Source organism: Hibiscus syriacus, unplaced genomic scaffold (genome assembly GCF_006381635.1).
Source record: "Hibiscus syriacus cultivar Baekdansim isolate YM2019G1 unplaced genomic scaffold, ASM638163v2 tig00110392_pilon, whole genome shotgun sequence".
Classification (NCBI taxonomy): domain Eukaryota; kingdom Viridiplantae; phylum Streptophyta; class Magnoliopsida; order Malvales; family Malvaceae; genus Hibiscus; species Hibiscus syriacus.
This window is the reverse complement of record NW_024062720.1, coordinates 1,428,985-1,445,359: the sequence shown is the minus strand read 5'-3', so window position 1 is coordinate 1,445,359 and position 16,375 is coordinate 1,428,985. Positions and strand designations below refer to the sequence as shown.

The 16,375-nt window shown below is 33.5% G+C and overlaps 1 protein-coding gene and 1 pseudogene across 2 annotated transcripts; one reads left to right on the top strand and one right to left on the bottom strand.

Annotated features, from left to right (window-relative positions):
* Window positions 1-277: 277 nt before the first annotated feature.
* Window positions 278-5,431, bottom strand: LOC120123297 (annotated as a pseudogene).
* Window positions 5,432-9,789: 4,358 nt separating this feature from the next.
* Window positions 9,790-14,768, top strand: LOC120123293 (uncharacterized protein At4g26450-like). Of its 2 annotated transcripts, XM_039142212.1 has the most exons (6): window positions 9,790-9,899; window positions 10,112-12,035; window positions 12,241-12,451; window positions 12,722-12,776; window positions 13,679-13,730; window positions 14,042-14,112. In XM_039142212.1, exons 2-5 carry the CDS (start codon window positions 10,132-10,134, stop codon window positions 13,714-13,716), a joined length of 2,208 nt encoding a protein of 735 aa, XP_038998143.1. In that variant the 5' UTR covers window positions 9,790-9,899; window positions 10,112-10,131; the 3' UTR covers window positions 13,717-13,730; window positions 14,042-14,112. The 2 variants fall into 2 exon arrangements, with proteins under 2 accessions (XP_038998143.1, XP_038998141.1); XM_039142210.1 differs by lacking the exon at window positions 13,679-13,730 and having other exon boundaries at window positions 14,042-14,768.
* The last annotated feature ends 1,607 nt before the right edge of the window (window positions 14,769-16,375 follow it).

The window sequence follows — 16,375 nt, the reverse complement described above, 5'->3', positions numbered from 1 at the left end:
ATATATATAAATGCCAAGTCTAAATTAATCTTCAAACATTTTATCTAAGTTCTTAGAATATCAATCAAGTGTTTTCGTTAGCCTAACGATTAACTTGGATATAAACTCATAACTCATTAAGCGATCTCATTGATAAAATAAATTATTATTCTTTTTTAGAAATTTTAAGTTCAAATAATTATGTTTACAGAATATGATGTTCTACTAGTCCTGATTTGTTTTAAATAAGTCCCAAAATCTAATTTCTTTTATTAATGAACAAAGCACTTATAAATACTATACGTGTATATATTTTGGCCTGCAAATTACATCAAAGGATCCACAGCAAAACATTCAGTGCCTGATATGGAGACTCAATTTTAATTATAATTCTAAACACGGCATCAACAATTTGATTCTACGTTGCTCTAATCTCTATATACGTGGTTTGCAGGCAGCAGGCCAAGAGAGAGATACAGACGCCTTTAATTAATGGCCGTTGGCATTTACAATCTCCCCTTGATTATCCTTCCTATGCGCATGCCTTCCTGTGAATTATCTCTTCTCTGCATCACAATGGCACGGACAACCAACGATAAATATTTAAATTAAAACCACATTCATGGTTTTTTTTCTCCTCTATATATACTACAGATTGTATAACAGATTGAAGCGTAAATATGAACCTGAGACAGTTCCGGATTGAGTCATAATGAAGAATGACAATGACTCTCCGCTTCCTTCCTTTGTGGGGCTCTCCACCACGTTTCACCACCGGCAATTGTTTTACTCCACTAGCCTCCATCAACTCCCTGGCAATTGCCAAGTCTGTGTCTGGAAAGCAGGTTAGAACTCCACGCTCATGTCCACGATAGCTTATCCCTTTTGTACAGACAGAGGAAACAAGACATGTGTTCGCCTGTATGCATGGTTTAATTGTTTGTTATTCAAAACATGAAAGAGCGAGCGGAAGAGAGAGACGGAGAGAGAAGGTTGGCATCCCATACATCCAGATCTGTTGAATCACCATTGGAGACATCACTAGGCTTCTTAGACAGATACCGTCTAATATCACCGAATGTAAGAATTCCCTCCAGAAAATCATCTTCATCAACCACAACCGCACATTTCTGATGTCCGTCGTGCATACTTTTCATTGCTTCTTTTACAGTAACAGCCATTGACACCTTCAAAAGCTTCTTTGACATGGCCCTAGAAACCTGACAACAAACAATAAGGAATTCATCAAGTTGGGAAACTCAACTTCAAATAAGAGAGTACCAATGAGGAGCTCGAACAATGAATTGAAACAAGAAACTTGATCATTTTGAAAAAACTTCTCTAAATAAGAGAGAATTATACCCTAAGATCCTCAAGAAGCGTATCTTCATCTAGTGCTTCTAGATCAGCAGCCTTTTCTATGACAGAGAGTTCCTCAGAAGCAGAAACAGAAGACTATCCTCTTGATGAATTCCTCGTATCAGATGCTTCAGTCTCCTTGTTCTGGTTAGCCACTGAAGGAACCCATATTGCTAATCCAACAGCCCCCTATATGCCAAATTGAAAAAGAAGAAAAATTAAGAGGTAAATAATTAGACAATGTTAAACCACTAGCAGCAAAAACAGGAAATACTAAAGAACTCTTGTATTAAAACATAAAACAAAGAAGACCATAATTTAGACTTCAGTTAAACCAGCAGTGCATAACATGTTTCCGTTCTTGGTCACAAAACTGGAAAACTAATTAAGTCCAATAAAGCTGGGCTGCAGTTAAACTGGAACTTTTTACTTTTTCTTTTCGCTAAAAATGGCTAGGTTGACTGAAAAAATAGTAAAAAGTATATTCATAGATTCCCCTATTCTCTATACTGCTTATTCTGAAGATATAAAAAGCAATCAAGAAAACTAAAACATTACCATGAGAGGAAGTAAGATCCTGTAATCTTTTGTCAGCTCAAATAGAAGAAGAACTGAAGTTAGGGGAACTGAACAAACCAAAGCTAATGTGGCAGCCATTCCAACCTACAGTAGAAACTTGAATGTATTCAAACCAGCTTATATAAAATTGAACAGGATTTTACCAAGCTCAAGAGTAATTGTGAAATAACTCCCCATTAAAAGTTTACCAGTGCATATGCTTGTGGTTGTGCAACGGCAGCATTGCCTGGAATAGCTGAATTAATAAGCTGAGCAGCTGAGCCTCCAAATACAGCACCGACAGCGGCACCAATCATCAAACTCGGTGCATAAAGGCCACCTACAAGCCCAGACCCCTTACATAAAGCAGTGGCGACAACTTTGGCTGCTGCTAGTTGGGTTAGCAACCAGATTCCAGGAGCTGATGCAGACTTCCCAGTATGTAGGATTTCATTGACGTTTGTAAAGCCCCAGTATAATATTCCAGGATAGTTAAGAGCTATTATCCCAGCCCCTAAACCACCTAATGCAGGGCAGATTACAGTAGGAAGTCCAATTTTTTCCTTGATATACTCAAATGCTTCTGTGAACCAAGAAACCAAGCGAGTGAAGACTACACTTACAACGCCACAAAGTATCCCCAAGATCAGATACAGAGGTAGCTCTGCAAGGCAAAATTAATATCATAATATGTTATTTTTCCCCATATATGGAGTCCTTCCTAATCATATCTTTCCTAGTACAACACATGAAGCACGTTTTACCTATTCAGGTAAAAAGTCAAACAACCACAAGTCTATGCCCCAGGAAATGATAATGCATGGTGAAATTACACACTAAATTGGCCATTCACTGTCAAATATTTGAAGGCAAATGCGCTTTTTGAATTTTAAAAAAAAATAAAATTGTAATGAGGACATGAAATCAAAACATAAAGTAACTGCAATTAACAATTCACATACAAGAAGCACATCTTAATTCAAGATTAATGGAGCAGCACATTCATCAATCTCCTCTGTTAGACAACAAATTACTTTTGAAAGGACTACCAGAAGCTTAATTACATCAAGAAATATAAGCTAGTACATACAAGTACAAAAAAAAACTGCAATCCTGAAAATAAAAAGAAATTCATTGCAAGAAGGTGAAATACCAGCAGCAGATTTCAAATCATATGATGGCACAGTGAAGGCTGATTCTGTACCAAGTAAAGCATTTGAAACAGTAGATGAGATAACAGAAGCCAAAATAATCATTGCAGTTGTCAAAGGAGGTGAGTTTTCAGCACATAGAGGTCTTAATACAGTTTCTATAGCAAAGAAGCAACCAGCAACAGCAGCATTAAAACCTGGAAAGAAGGGAGAAAAGTTGGAACATTTTATCAATCAATCTAGAAATGGCATATAGCCCTAAATGAAATTAATAGATCAGAAGGAAGCTTAAAAGCTTATGCCAATCAAATTCAAGGCCAGAACTAAAAATGGAAGTAAGTCTAGAAAAGTTCGGATTAGCATGCTCTAGAGGGCCATGTGTTAATTTTTGGGGGTGGGGCTGAGTGGAAGATGACAAAATAGAGATTCATTTGCTAAATAAAGGAATTTGACCAAGTCATTAAATCCAGCTTGCTTCATATTAGTATTATTAGAGAAGAAAAGTTCCTTTAACTAATGGCAGTAGTCTGTAAGAGACTTCAGTAAGTGAGTTATACCACACCCTAGCACAGCATCACTCAGTTATGTCATCCTTCAAATGACATGATACCCTGGACTATTAAGACGCTAGTTCCTGTTTAATTGCCTTGCAAAGCATTTCCATACATGATTAAGTACGCAGGACCAAGCTCTTCCAGACAACAGACTAGAGAAACAGTACCTGCTCTAACAATATGAAAACACATGAATATCAGTATATGTATTGATTTCAATTTTTCCAAAGATGTCTAGTCTGCACACTTCATAAATATAGCTAAAAGACCATTGACCAATTAAATGAATATGACTGATCACCCCATAATTTGGAGCTGTTCTGTTAAACTTGAAAATAGTGTTCACCGTTCAATAACATTGAATAATAATAATAAACCCACGGACTAATGTGAACAACCAAAGTGATAAGGCATTCTCATCAACATGCTATTTTGGGCAAAAAATAATCTTAAACAGAAATGGAAAACTTTGAATAACACACAGTACCAGAAGCAATCCCAGATGCTGCACCAGAAGCCACAAGAGCAATCTTCCTTTCTCTGTTGTTTTCCATCATTAATGAGAACCCATTGGCACATGACTTTCCAATGTCTACACTGGGGCCTTCTGGACCTAAAGAACAACCTGTACCTAGAGTTATGGCAGCCTGGATAGCCTTTATTGTGGGGAAGACCCCAGCAACCAAACTGAAACCTTGTTGTTGAAGACCTGGATTGCCTTATTTGGTTCAAAATCTCAAGTAAACCATGCATCATGCCAACAATAACACCTCCAGTAACTGGTACCAAAAGAATCCGATGCCAAGTATCGCCCAGTCTCTGCAAACGAAGCTAAGCAGTACCCTCATTTGGAGTCCCAGCCCATGCCCATTCATGTATGATGTGAACCTGGTAGAGTAATGGTATGCATCAATACACAGCAATTTCAGCACAAAAAAAAACTGAAGCAACATTGGCTACTTTCTATTAAAAAAAACAATGGCTACTTTGACTAATACCATATTATTCTCTATTTAAGCTACAATAAAAGCCAGTAATGGAAGCAGTTTACAGTAACACGGCAAGGATAGAAGTAACAAAGGAATTTGATTCAAGAAACAAAAGATGTATGGTTGGAAACTTAAATTATATGCCATTCTCAACATATGGGCAAAAAAGACTAAAATGATTCCTAGTAAGCTATCAATAAAAATAAAAATTTCACATATTCATTGCCGCTTTGCTAAAGCTTTGTTTCAGCAAAAGTTGCAAAGGTGAGATATGAGAACCCAAAAGGAGCTGCATTTGGTAGCAATAGAAGGAATGTCATTTGTAGAATGACAATGCTGAGATGGGCAAATGAGAAGAACAAAAACTCTAATTAAGCCCTTTGGATAGCAAATTCAAGAGGATAGATCTAGAGAGAGAAAAAAAGACAAAACGTACTCCTTTATTGAAGGCGGCCACGAAGAAACCGGAGGCGACCCCAAGCAAGCAACCGATAAGCAACAAAGCCCATTCGGGGGGAGCGCTATCTCCCAGATGATCAGCGGTATCCCCATCGTAAGAATGGCGGTGACCATGATGTTGATGATGATATAACGAAGACGGCGTCGAACGTTCTCTGCCTTTATCTCTGTCTCTATCGAGCCGTTTGAAGCTTATGCGCCTGGCGGAGAACCCCCTCCCAAAATACTTCATCAGATCATTGATGCCGGCGTTATTGCTGTTGCTGTACGTCACCTGAGATTCCAAGTCATTGGGATTTTCCTCGTTGTCATATTCTTCGTCCTTATGGCTGTTGGATCTCAGGAGATGCCTCTGATCGCTGAATTCACCTCCGCCCGTCATTTACACCCAAATGCCAATCCAATCTCCAATTCTACTTCCGAAACCCAACCCAGGCCTGCGTTTTCATGATTTAAATTTGTGTTTTCTGAGAAATTGAAAATGGGAAAATTCCTTTTTATTTCATTTGATTTGGTTCCAAATTTTCAACCATCAATACGGGCGCAGTTGGGCTCCCGAATTAACAACACCAAACAGATCTCGCACGCGTTTCATACCAGATCGAACCACTACACACACATACGCATATCCAATGTTGTAAATATATTCTGTAATCGTACACCTCCAGCAAAAAATATATATGATAAATAGTTCAAAAAAAGCTAAAATAAATAAATAAATAAATAATAATTGACTTTCCCTGCTCTTCGAGTTTATAATTACGTTGTTTACCTTCGATGCATTTGTGTTCAAGGAAGTAGGGGAGAGTTATATGAAGCGGCTTATGGGTCGTGCATCTATTTCGAATCTATTTAAGGGTTGCGCATGTGGATTGGACCAATTTCGATATTACTTGTCTTCTATACGGTGAAGTTTCATTTGCTATGAATACGATAGTACTCGTATTTTATACGGCAATGTTAGGGGTAGGGATAAGTATTTGATCAAGTCAAAACAAGTAAAAAAAAATCGAGATATTCAAGTTGAAGAGTCTTATTTTATAACACAAATTTAACTTTTAATTTTTTAAGTAGAGTTTAAGAAATTCAAATCGAGTTATTTAAGTTTTTATACAAATTTTATTATATTTATTTATAGTATTATGGTAAGGATTGGATTTCAATTTTTCTACTTTTTGTAACCATATAAGATATATATTTCTCCATATTCTTTTCACATTATAATGTTATTTAATATATCAAATATAATATAAATTATAAAATATATTTATAATATTATATTTTAAAAAATATATTTTGAGAGTAGAATATTAATGAGAGTATAAACGAGTCAAATAATTGATAAAAATAAAAAAAATTGTAACAAAATGCAGTCAAAAGATCAAATTAAGTAAAATACAAAGTTAAGTTACTCAATAAAAAAAAGAGTACATTTTTAGTAAAAAAATTGGAATTGAAGTTACATAAATGTTCTATAGTGGTATATGAACATGTCATTCAAATTTAACAAAAAAACAGACTTAAAATGAATTATGAATTGAATAAATAAAAAAATTATGAAAAGTTAATGGATTAAATAAAAAATTTATTATCAAAAAGGGAAATTGAAAATATATAGATATTCTCTGATGATTTACAATGTGGTTTAAATTTAGTAAAAAAAATAACTTAAAATGAAGGATGAAGTGAATGAATAAGAAAATCATAGACTAAATTGTAAAATTATCAAAATATTCAATCAAATTTTCGTTTTTTTCGAGTGACTCGAGATTTTCAATTGAACTCAAAAACTGATCAATAATTCGAGTTAACTCGAATAATTCAACTCAAATAGTCGCAAATTAAAAAAATAATTCTTTAAGTCGAATCAAATACTGAAAAAATATATATATATATAAGTGATCTATTCATAATAGTAAAAATAAATAAATTATTAATTAATTTCAATATATATAAATATATGATAATAATCAATCATATATATTTTTATAAGTAGTGATGCTTCAACTTTGTATTTCTTGAATTTATATATTATTATTTATACATTGAATTTATATATTTTTCTTTTGTACATAAAACATAGAACTTCATTAAATAAATTTTGTATTCATTATGTTTTAACTTGTAAGTATTCACTTAGACAAGTATGTATAGTTTACATAAATTTAAACCTTATAAAAGAGAGTATTTATAGTTTAGTTTTAGATAAACCAAAATATTCTATGGTAGTGATCTAAAAATATGAAATGTTTTATTTAAGCTTTAAAAAGATAGTGTTGTAAAATTTAACTTTTTTGTTTGAAGGATTAATTCAACTTCAAGAGTGGAGAAGTCTTTATGTGTGAAAAAATAAATTAACGAGACATGAACTTCGATTGAGAACATCGAACCATTATAATCCGCAATGCTAAAGAATTTATTCAAGTTCCCACAAATTCTTCTAGAAGTTAATTCGTCGTCTCTTAATTATTTTTTATTCAAGTGATAAATAATTTGATATTACTTAAATATGTTTCGGTTAGTCAGTACTAAACTTTAAACTGAAAAAGACAACAAAAAAAAAACAAGATCGAGGACTATATCTTCTCGATCCCTAAATTATAGACTCTATTTCCTCAGTGCCTAAACGTTGACATTTCATTCCACATCATTCTATCACAATATCTGAATATCTGAATTATTATTTGATTGATAATTTTAATTCATCGAATAATTATTATGACTCAAATGAAATATTAATATCAAAGTGTTTCTAAATATAACTATTGAATTAACTATTAATTAAAATAAAAAATATTAACTGTGATATAAGCATAATTAACTATGTAAGTATTATAACAATTAACATTGGCTTTCATCAATTAAAGAATAATATAATTAATATAATTTTTTAAAAATAAAAACTCAATCAATATAATTAAAGAATAATTTTATTAATTTAAAACAATTTCTAAAGTAAAATTATCCTTAATTTTTTTAAAAAACCATCCATGTATATATATATATATATATATATATATATATATATATATATATATATATATATATATATATATGAAAATAGACATTAATAGGTGTTTTTACTCAAAAATCACCAAAATATTATAATATTACTTGCAAACATCGCTTCCCCAATTTTTACTGATCTACCCTTTTTATAATAAGACGTCGCATTACGTGAAACGCGCCTTTACTTAAGTGGATCGAAGGTACGTTCCTTGAAGCACGCCTTCCAGGAAAAATATTAACATGGCACCATGTGTGAATGGACATTTCAAGAGGCCCACATTCCATGGTTTTTTGACCATTCCTTAAAAGCATATTAAAAACATGCTTTAAAAAATTCAAAAATAAAATTATAGAGATTAATATATTAATTTAATACATATTAGTTCTATGAGTTGAATAGCATAACGAGATTAGTTTATATATGCATATTAAAATGTTTAGGTTATGTTTATTGACAATGTGGGATAAAAATTAAAATGTGTATTCCTTAATTTTTTTATTCCTATATCTAATGAATCTATTTATACACTATTGTTAAATTATATGAGGTTAATATTTAATATTAGGGTTTATTAATAAGATTAAATATTTTTTATATGTTAGAATATTTAAATATTTATTTTTTAATTATGAGTTAAAAAAATGTATGTAACACAAATTAAAAATATCTCATTGACATATTAATGTATTATTTATTAAATATAATTAATTAGATCTATAATTTAAACTAAATATAATATAAAAATATAAAAAAAAAATTGTTTGGTGCCACGAACATGTAAGATGTGATGTTTATATAATTTAAGATGCGAGGGAAATGAAAATTTATCTATGGTTTGATCCTACATAAGAATACCATAAATATGCAATTCTGTATACGTCTATAGAGATTGTGTAAGTGTGATAACATTGTTTGTAATTTTAGAAGCAAAATTAATATTTCTAAATTAAATAGATTGACAATAATATCTAATACATATAAAAAATATATAATCTTAGTTAATATAAATATTAATAATAAATATTAACCTAATATAATTTAACACTATCAAGAAATATAACCTAAACACTCTAATATGACTATATAAACTAACTTCATTAAGCTCTTCAACTCATATAACTAATATGTATTAAATTATGAATTTAGTCTATATAATTTTATTTTTTTTAATTTTTAAAAAATATTTTTTTAAATAATTTTAAAAAATTTGATGTGATAAGAAAATACTAGAAGACACATCATTTAAAATGCGTATTTTTATATAATGTCATGTTAATGTTTTTTTAAAAGACGTATTTTAGAGAATGTGCCTTTGATTTACCTTAAGTAAAGATGCATGTCACTGTCTTATTATAAAATAGTAAATCGATAAAATAAAAAAAAATGATATTTAACGGATAATATTATAGTATTTGAGTGATTTTTAGTAAAAATGCCATGTTATTATTATTCATGCTTGTGTCTCAACTACCGCAATCTATGGTGCAGGAGCGTGCTAACCATTAAAAAGGCTTGACGTGTGATTCTTTACCAACAAGACAAGACAAGACCCGCACACGTCGAATCCGAAACCAAAATCATGATTTGTATATTTATTTTTTATTTAAAAAAAATATTTCAAGACAAAGTGAAATACAAGTTAAAGCAAAAAATTATCAAACACAAATTTCCTGCTGCCGCTCCTTCATTTCAATAAATAAAATAAACAGTTGAAGTAAATGAATTTTAATTAGGGATTTTCATGTCCCTTTGTTGGATCTGGAACCCTAAAATTGAAGTAGATATTTTCTTCCTCGTCCAAGCACACATCATTCAAATTCATTAAAAAGGGAAACAAAAGGTTTGATCTTTAGCTATAAACCCTACTACTATATTTCATTTCGGGGATTCACCAACTACCACTACTTCGACTCTTCTTCATTTCCCTCTCCCAAGATGCTAATTGTTGTAAATCTTTTGCAATGAATTGAAAGTGATAAAAGTAGATACCCAGATTTTAATTTATTGTTTTTCACTTTGGTTTTTTTTTTCTTTCGCCACTGCCCTGTGTAGATACTTGCTCCTCTTCGAACATGCATGCTCGACATAGAAACGCTTGGAATGACTACAGGTCTAATTCTATGGTGATGGGGCTTTCCTCCTCCCGGATATCCCCTGAAACATCGGGTAGAGGCCATGGGTTTTACAATTCAGAGTACCGCAGCTTCAAGCGTGGGTTTGGGCGTGGTCAAAGGCACCCAAAATCATTTCAATCGAATCCGCCTCCACCGCGCGAAGGCACTGACATATTTACGCAAGCTGGCCGTCTTGCGGCGGAATATTTGGTTTCTCAGGGATTGTTGCCCCCAAGTGTGCTTCCTGCTAAATGGCAGAACGGTAGGTTGAAGAAGCAGATGGGGGATTATCAAGATTATAGGTCACAAGAGGGTGATAACTTGCACCTTCCCTCCATTAGGCAAACATCGGCCCTTGCTCGTCTGAGAAATTGTAATTCTGATGTGAGTTTAGGCAGGAGGAGTAACGTTGATGAAAATAACTCCTCATGGTCTAGAAATCTTTCTAAAGGAAGAAGGAAGGATGGGTCTTATCGAGGTCGAGAATATGGGGGAAGTGGATCATGGTCTGATCGGATTCGGGGTTCTCCTGACTTGGAAATTGATGATGATAATGTTTCTGGACATCACGAAGAATCACATGTTGGTAAAGATGTCGGTAATGGATTGCACAAGCATGTTTCCGGCGACTTTGCACCAAAAGGTGAAGAATTAGTTAACTTCGATGATAAGTACATTCTACCAGATGAATTGAGGTCAAAGGCAAGTTCTTCTGGTGCGGAGAAAGATCTAAAGTCTGAAACTGATGGTGAACTATTGAAGAGATCCAATGATTCAGCAGATTTTATAATGGAGGCTGGAGAGCTAAAAGATGGCAGCAATGATAACGTTGAAACTGAAGAAGAGGGTGTATTGAAGGATTCATCTTTCAAGCATTCTTCCACGGAGGATGATGTCTCGGGCAAGACTTGTACAGGCTTACTGGCACTCTGCAATTTTGCCAAGGTGCCTACTAAAACACGTTCTTCGTTGACATTGAGGAACTTAAAGGCTGACTCGGTTTCGGTTAATGATCAAGGAAGTGTTTCTAATTTTGAAAACCCCAGTGGTCATCAACCCTTACTTGAAGACAACTCTCTGGGAGGTTCCTCTGGTGATCTGCTATTAAATAAAAGTCAGGATTTGAAACCTGATTCTGAACTTTCTAAAGATTTGTCTGTTCATTCGTTTGGCATGGATCACATATATGGTGTTGGGCAGGGTAAGTGTACAAGGTCTCAGGCTTTCCCTGATAGAGCCCTTTTGCATGACAGTGAGCAGGAATTGGTTCAGGACATGCCTGGTCTCCAAAGATCATGCTCTATGGTTGCGATTAAAGAGAGAGGCGACAAACGAGGTTTTGAACAGAGTGATTTGAGGGAGGGAGCCAAAAAACCAAGAGAATGGCTTGAGTCTGTGACTACCAAGACTGATTTCCTGCCATTCTCTGATTTTGAGGACAAGAAAGTAGGACTAGTAGAAGGGATAGCTTCTACTTCCGAGGAAGCTGGTGCGGTTGTCAAAAAAGGGATCCAAGACAGCTTGGTCACAAATTCACATTTTCCAGGTGGAGATGGTGAATCAAGTATCAATTACGTACAAGAAAAGCAGCATTTTCCAAATGCATTCAAGATCTGCGACCTTAATCTGATGGAAACATCTGATATAAATGAAAGTCACCATAATGATGCAATTATAATGTACTCGTCTGCTCCAGAAACCAAAATTGAAGCAGCAACGATAGGTATAGATTTGTCAATGAGTAATTCTAACGGTCCTTCTGGAGGTAATAGGCATGCAAATAACTGTAAGGAGATTGAAGTAATTGATCTAGAGAATGATTGCATCCAAGAAGACAAGACTGCAGATAATTTGGGGAGAAAGTAAGTGTGCTTTATTGGTATGCCATATTCATAATTCTGCTCACGTTTTCTCCCCATGCATACAAATATTGACAAAATGATTTTCGCTATTTGGTTTTCTGTTATTTCCCACCTTTGTTTCAAGTGCAAAGTGCCTCATGCAGCAACTACTTCGTCTAGGCTAGGCTCCCATCTTCATCTTGAATTTGACTTGTTTATCATGTAGGAGTGAACCAATGTTTGTGAGCATGAATGGTGATATGACTGATGTACCGGATCAATATGACGGGCTTATGATGTCAGAGTTCTTCAGAAATTTTTCAAATTGCCCCCCAGATGATATCAATGCTCACCCTATGCAAAATGAAAACATTAACACTCTGCAGACCGAGGACATCAATCCTCTGCAGAGTGACACGGGCCTTCATAATGGAGAGGTACAACACTAACTGCATTGAGTAGGATGTTCATTCTGTGTACAAATCTTTATGTTATTTACCCCAGGAATCTTGGTACTTACTAGCCTTAATTGATTTTAACGAAACATTCGAGTGTTCCTGAATGTCAAGTTTCTTAAAAAAATTGATAATGTGATGCTGATTATTACCATATTACTACTTTCTTTGAAGAATAACTATGCCAATGCATTTCATTTCAATAAGTTGAGCATTTGCTTGGCGAGTAATTTATTGGCTTTTCTTCTTCAGGGAACTCTCACAGATGACGACTCAATATATATGTCCCTGGGAGAAATACCATTAAGTATGTCTCCTATTTAACTTATAGTTTGCCTTCTTGTCGCTGCAGTTTGTGGTTGACCTGTCTGATCTGTTGTTTTGCTTGACCTGTAATTTAATACATTGTACATTCATCCATCAACCAAATATTGCAGAAACATGATATATGTTTAAAAGCTGCTAAAGGAAAGAAATAAAATAGATGGAAACTGCTTTCTTTTTTATTCATTTTAAGACGTCAGAGAATTTACTTCTCATTTCTCCTTTAACTGTCACCATTTCATGTACTGCATTTGCCAAAAGGGAATAAATTGGTATTTGTCACCAAATTACGCCAAGTTTATTGATTTGGGAGAACTCCTTTGAAAAGAAATCAAGTGATGTTTTCTGAAAGAGTACAAATATACTTGCTCAGCATCGGATATTATCAGGAGGTGCCTGTAGAACTTGCTTGTGTGTGCTAAAGGAAGCATTAAGTAACAAAACTTTTTGCATTTTACGATATGAAAGAACTGTTATTGTGTAAAGGATTTTGAAACTTCTTGTATGCGCAAGCAAGATGCTAGATAGCTTATTTGTCAGTTTTGGATGGAAAAGATAAGAAAGAATCATTTGATAAAGAAAAAGTAGGAGGGATACAAAGTGAAAAAGCTAGAATCTCACGTTTGTCTTATTGATTGAAGGGGGAAGGTTAATTGAAAATTGGGAATATATCTTCAAGTGATAAATCAACAATATAGTGACCAACTCACTATATCCGAACTTCCTTTCACCTAGGTTTGATTTGGAAATAAAATAAATGGTTAAGTCTTTATTGTATCTCCAGTTGTTAACCTGAACAAAAATGAATTCTCAAGCTCCAGACTTTTGCAATGACCCCATGGTTATGCTAATTTTGGATTTTCTTTTCTATTTTATGTAATTCAGGTGCTAAGATGTATGGTGGGAGAAGTTTCCTACCATAGAAGGCTTTCTAAGAGTAAGAACATCCTGGAATAGCTGCAAACTTGCATGAATGAGTTTTAGGGTAGCCCGAGTTTTTCATTAGTTCAAAAATCGTTTCCGTTGGTTTCTTGGGCTTGTGACTTTTTTCCCCATTTTAGTTCTGTTATTAATTCTACAATGCATTTTAATATAAAAACTTACTGCTAGTGTCTTATTATTGGTAAAAATAGGTTATATTATGAGTATCCCCTTCTAACTAAATATTCTTATGCTCTGAATTCTTTTCCATCCTTTTTCAATTTATTTATTTTTTGACCCTGAGAACCCTTTGATGATCTTTTACAGGCTTTTTACCGGCGTGGGAGCAAACACCAGCGCAGGAGTATGAAAAGCCGTTCTGATTCTACAATTGTGCATCGATGAAATACCACTTAGTATGCTAACATTAGTCACTGGGGTTCCTCTCTCATTATTGTCTTTTCCTTCCATCCTATTGCAACTTGCTTACGAATTTATGTTTGTATATCTATGCTACCGATAGGATGATATTATATCTCAGCTGCCGATAGGATGATATCATATATATCTCTGCTGCCGATAGGATGATATTTCAAGTAATCTACTGAAAGTCTATTTAGCCAACTTAGCAATTTTTAGCGAGGATGATTCTGATTGAGATAAATCGTTACTCTCTCAATTTCTGATGTGCAATTGTACTTTCATGGCAAGTCCTACTAAGCCCAGATGAATATATTATACGTGTGTATGAATGCATGTATATGTTGTGCTACTATTTATAAGTAAAATTTGTAAGGTTTTCGAGTCTAGAGCTTGAGAGGGTAATTAGGAACAGTACTGCTTGTGCCACAACATATATTTCGAATTTGCAGGACTCTTGAAGGGGATAAAGTGGTGCTCCTCAAATCTTATCTACTTGTGTTTGAGCTCGAGCTAAAGTTCATTCGAAGTTTCAAGCAAATCATCATGCACTGCATCAGTATCGCGTGTTTTATTTTGTTTAAACAACCTACCAATCTACTAGCTGCTACTTGTTTTAAGAGGGGAATTGAGAGCAGAAGCTTGTCCCCATTTTGTTTGGAGACACAGAAACTTGCGTTGTTTTATTTAAAGCTTTTCATGAAATCTGCAAGCACAACAGCTGCAGTGCTTGGTTTTGCATTGATCTGTGATTCTTACCTTCTTGCTTTGGAATCCAAGCCTAGCCTAACCGGGTAAGGAATATCAAAACCGAGTTTGACCGACGTGAGATGAGCATTATGGAGCCATGGAATATGAAATTGAGATTATATGTAGATTTTAGCAAACCCCAATCTTAGTTTGCGAGTTGACAATGTAATTGATATGATATTCAGTGGTTTACAGCTCATTTAATCCGCAACTGGTTTCATGAAGTTTCAAAGGATCATGTATATTGAATTCCAAGGAATTATTGATGGACCAGTTTTTGATTATTCCTACTGGACCTCACAGACATTCCTATGCTTGTGTATGCACACACACGCTTAATATTTATTTACTTTTATTAAAGTTAGTGTTATCGATTTATATTTGATCTTCAAATAAAGTATTTAAAAAATAAATATAATAACAACAAATAAAAATATAGATGTAATGTTACTCCATTTAAAATCATGTTAATTTTTTTTGTATAAACCAACAATCAATTGGTCTAGTTAAATGAGACATTAGATCCCTTAAGCAAATTCAAGGGTTCGAACTCTGACGTTTGCGAATGGAGTGGGTCGGGAGACTCGTCTTTGCAATACCCGATTTGGATTAGTCGGTCAATAAATGGAACATTAATGATTAATTCAAAGAAAATATTTTTTATAAATATAATTTACTTAAAATGGTATCATTTATTCACGTAATAAACATGACATAATCTATTTATATAATAGATTAATTTAAATATCATCGTGAAAAAATATTGCAGTTTGAGGTTAAATCAGAAATGAATGGATTCTGGGAATTATAGGGCGAGTCGTACATCAATGTATTAATAATATAATGAAGAACAGTGGTGAAAGTGAAGGCGAAAACACGGAGAGTTTGTCGTGTAGTGGATGGGTTTCGATCTTCGGCGACTTTTGTAGCTCCTAATCTTTAAGAAGTGCTGCTGAGTTTGGAATTTGCAGAATAAGAAAGAGATTCAATTTAAACCCACATTTTCAGCCATGGAGGTGGATGAAGAAAAATATTCTGTAATTATTGGGGGGGGGGGGGAACAGAGGTTTGTTTTTGTTTGTTTACCGCAAGTATTTTTTTTTCTTTTTAAAAAATAAATAAATTTTAAAAAACAAATTATTTATTTGATCAATTAGTTATTATTAAGGCTGGGCATTTCGTTTTGATTGATGAGTTTTGATCTAAGATTAATTTTTTGTTTTAAAATTTTGAATTTTGGTAGGATGGAGTCGGATTTTTAAGGGTGGATTCAGATCAAATTCGAATTTTTGGTGAAAAAATTTATACGACCCGATATTATATTATAATGATTTCTTATATATTTAAAAATAATTATAATAATATCTCGTACTATTTTTGTTTAGGTCTTTATATATATATATATATATATAGATCGAATCAGATCGAATACGAGTTTAACATAAAAATTGATTATAATTTCTGATCAACTGAGAATAAATCTCTTAAATT

Coding starts and splice junctions, on each gene's coding strand:
- LOC120123293 (XM_039142210.1), top strand. CDS start 10,132: ATGCATGCTCGACATAGAAACGCTTGGAATGACTACAGGTCTAATTCT. Junction 12,452..12,721: donor CGGGCCTTCATAATGGAGAG/GTACAACACTAA, acceptor TTTCTTCTTCAG/GGAACTCTCACAGATGACGA. Junction 12,777..14,041: donor CCTGGGAGAAATACCATTAA/GTATGTCTCCTA, acceptor GATCTTTTACAG/GCTTTTTACCGGCGTGGGAG.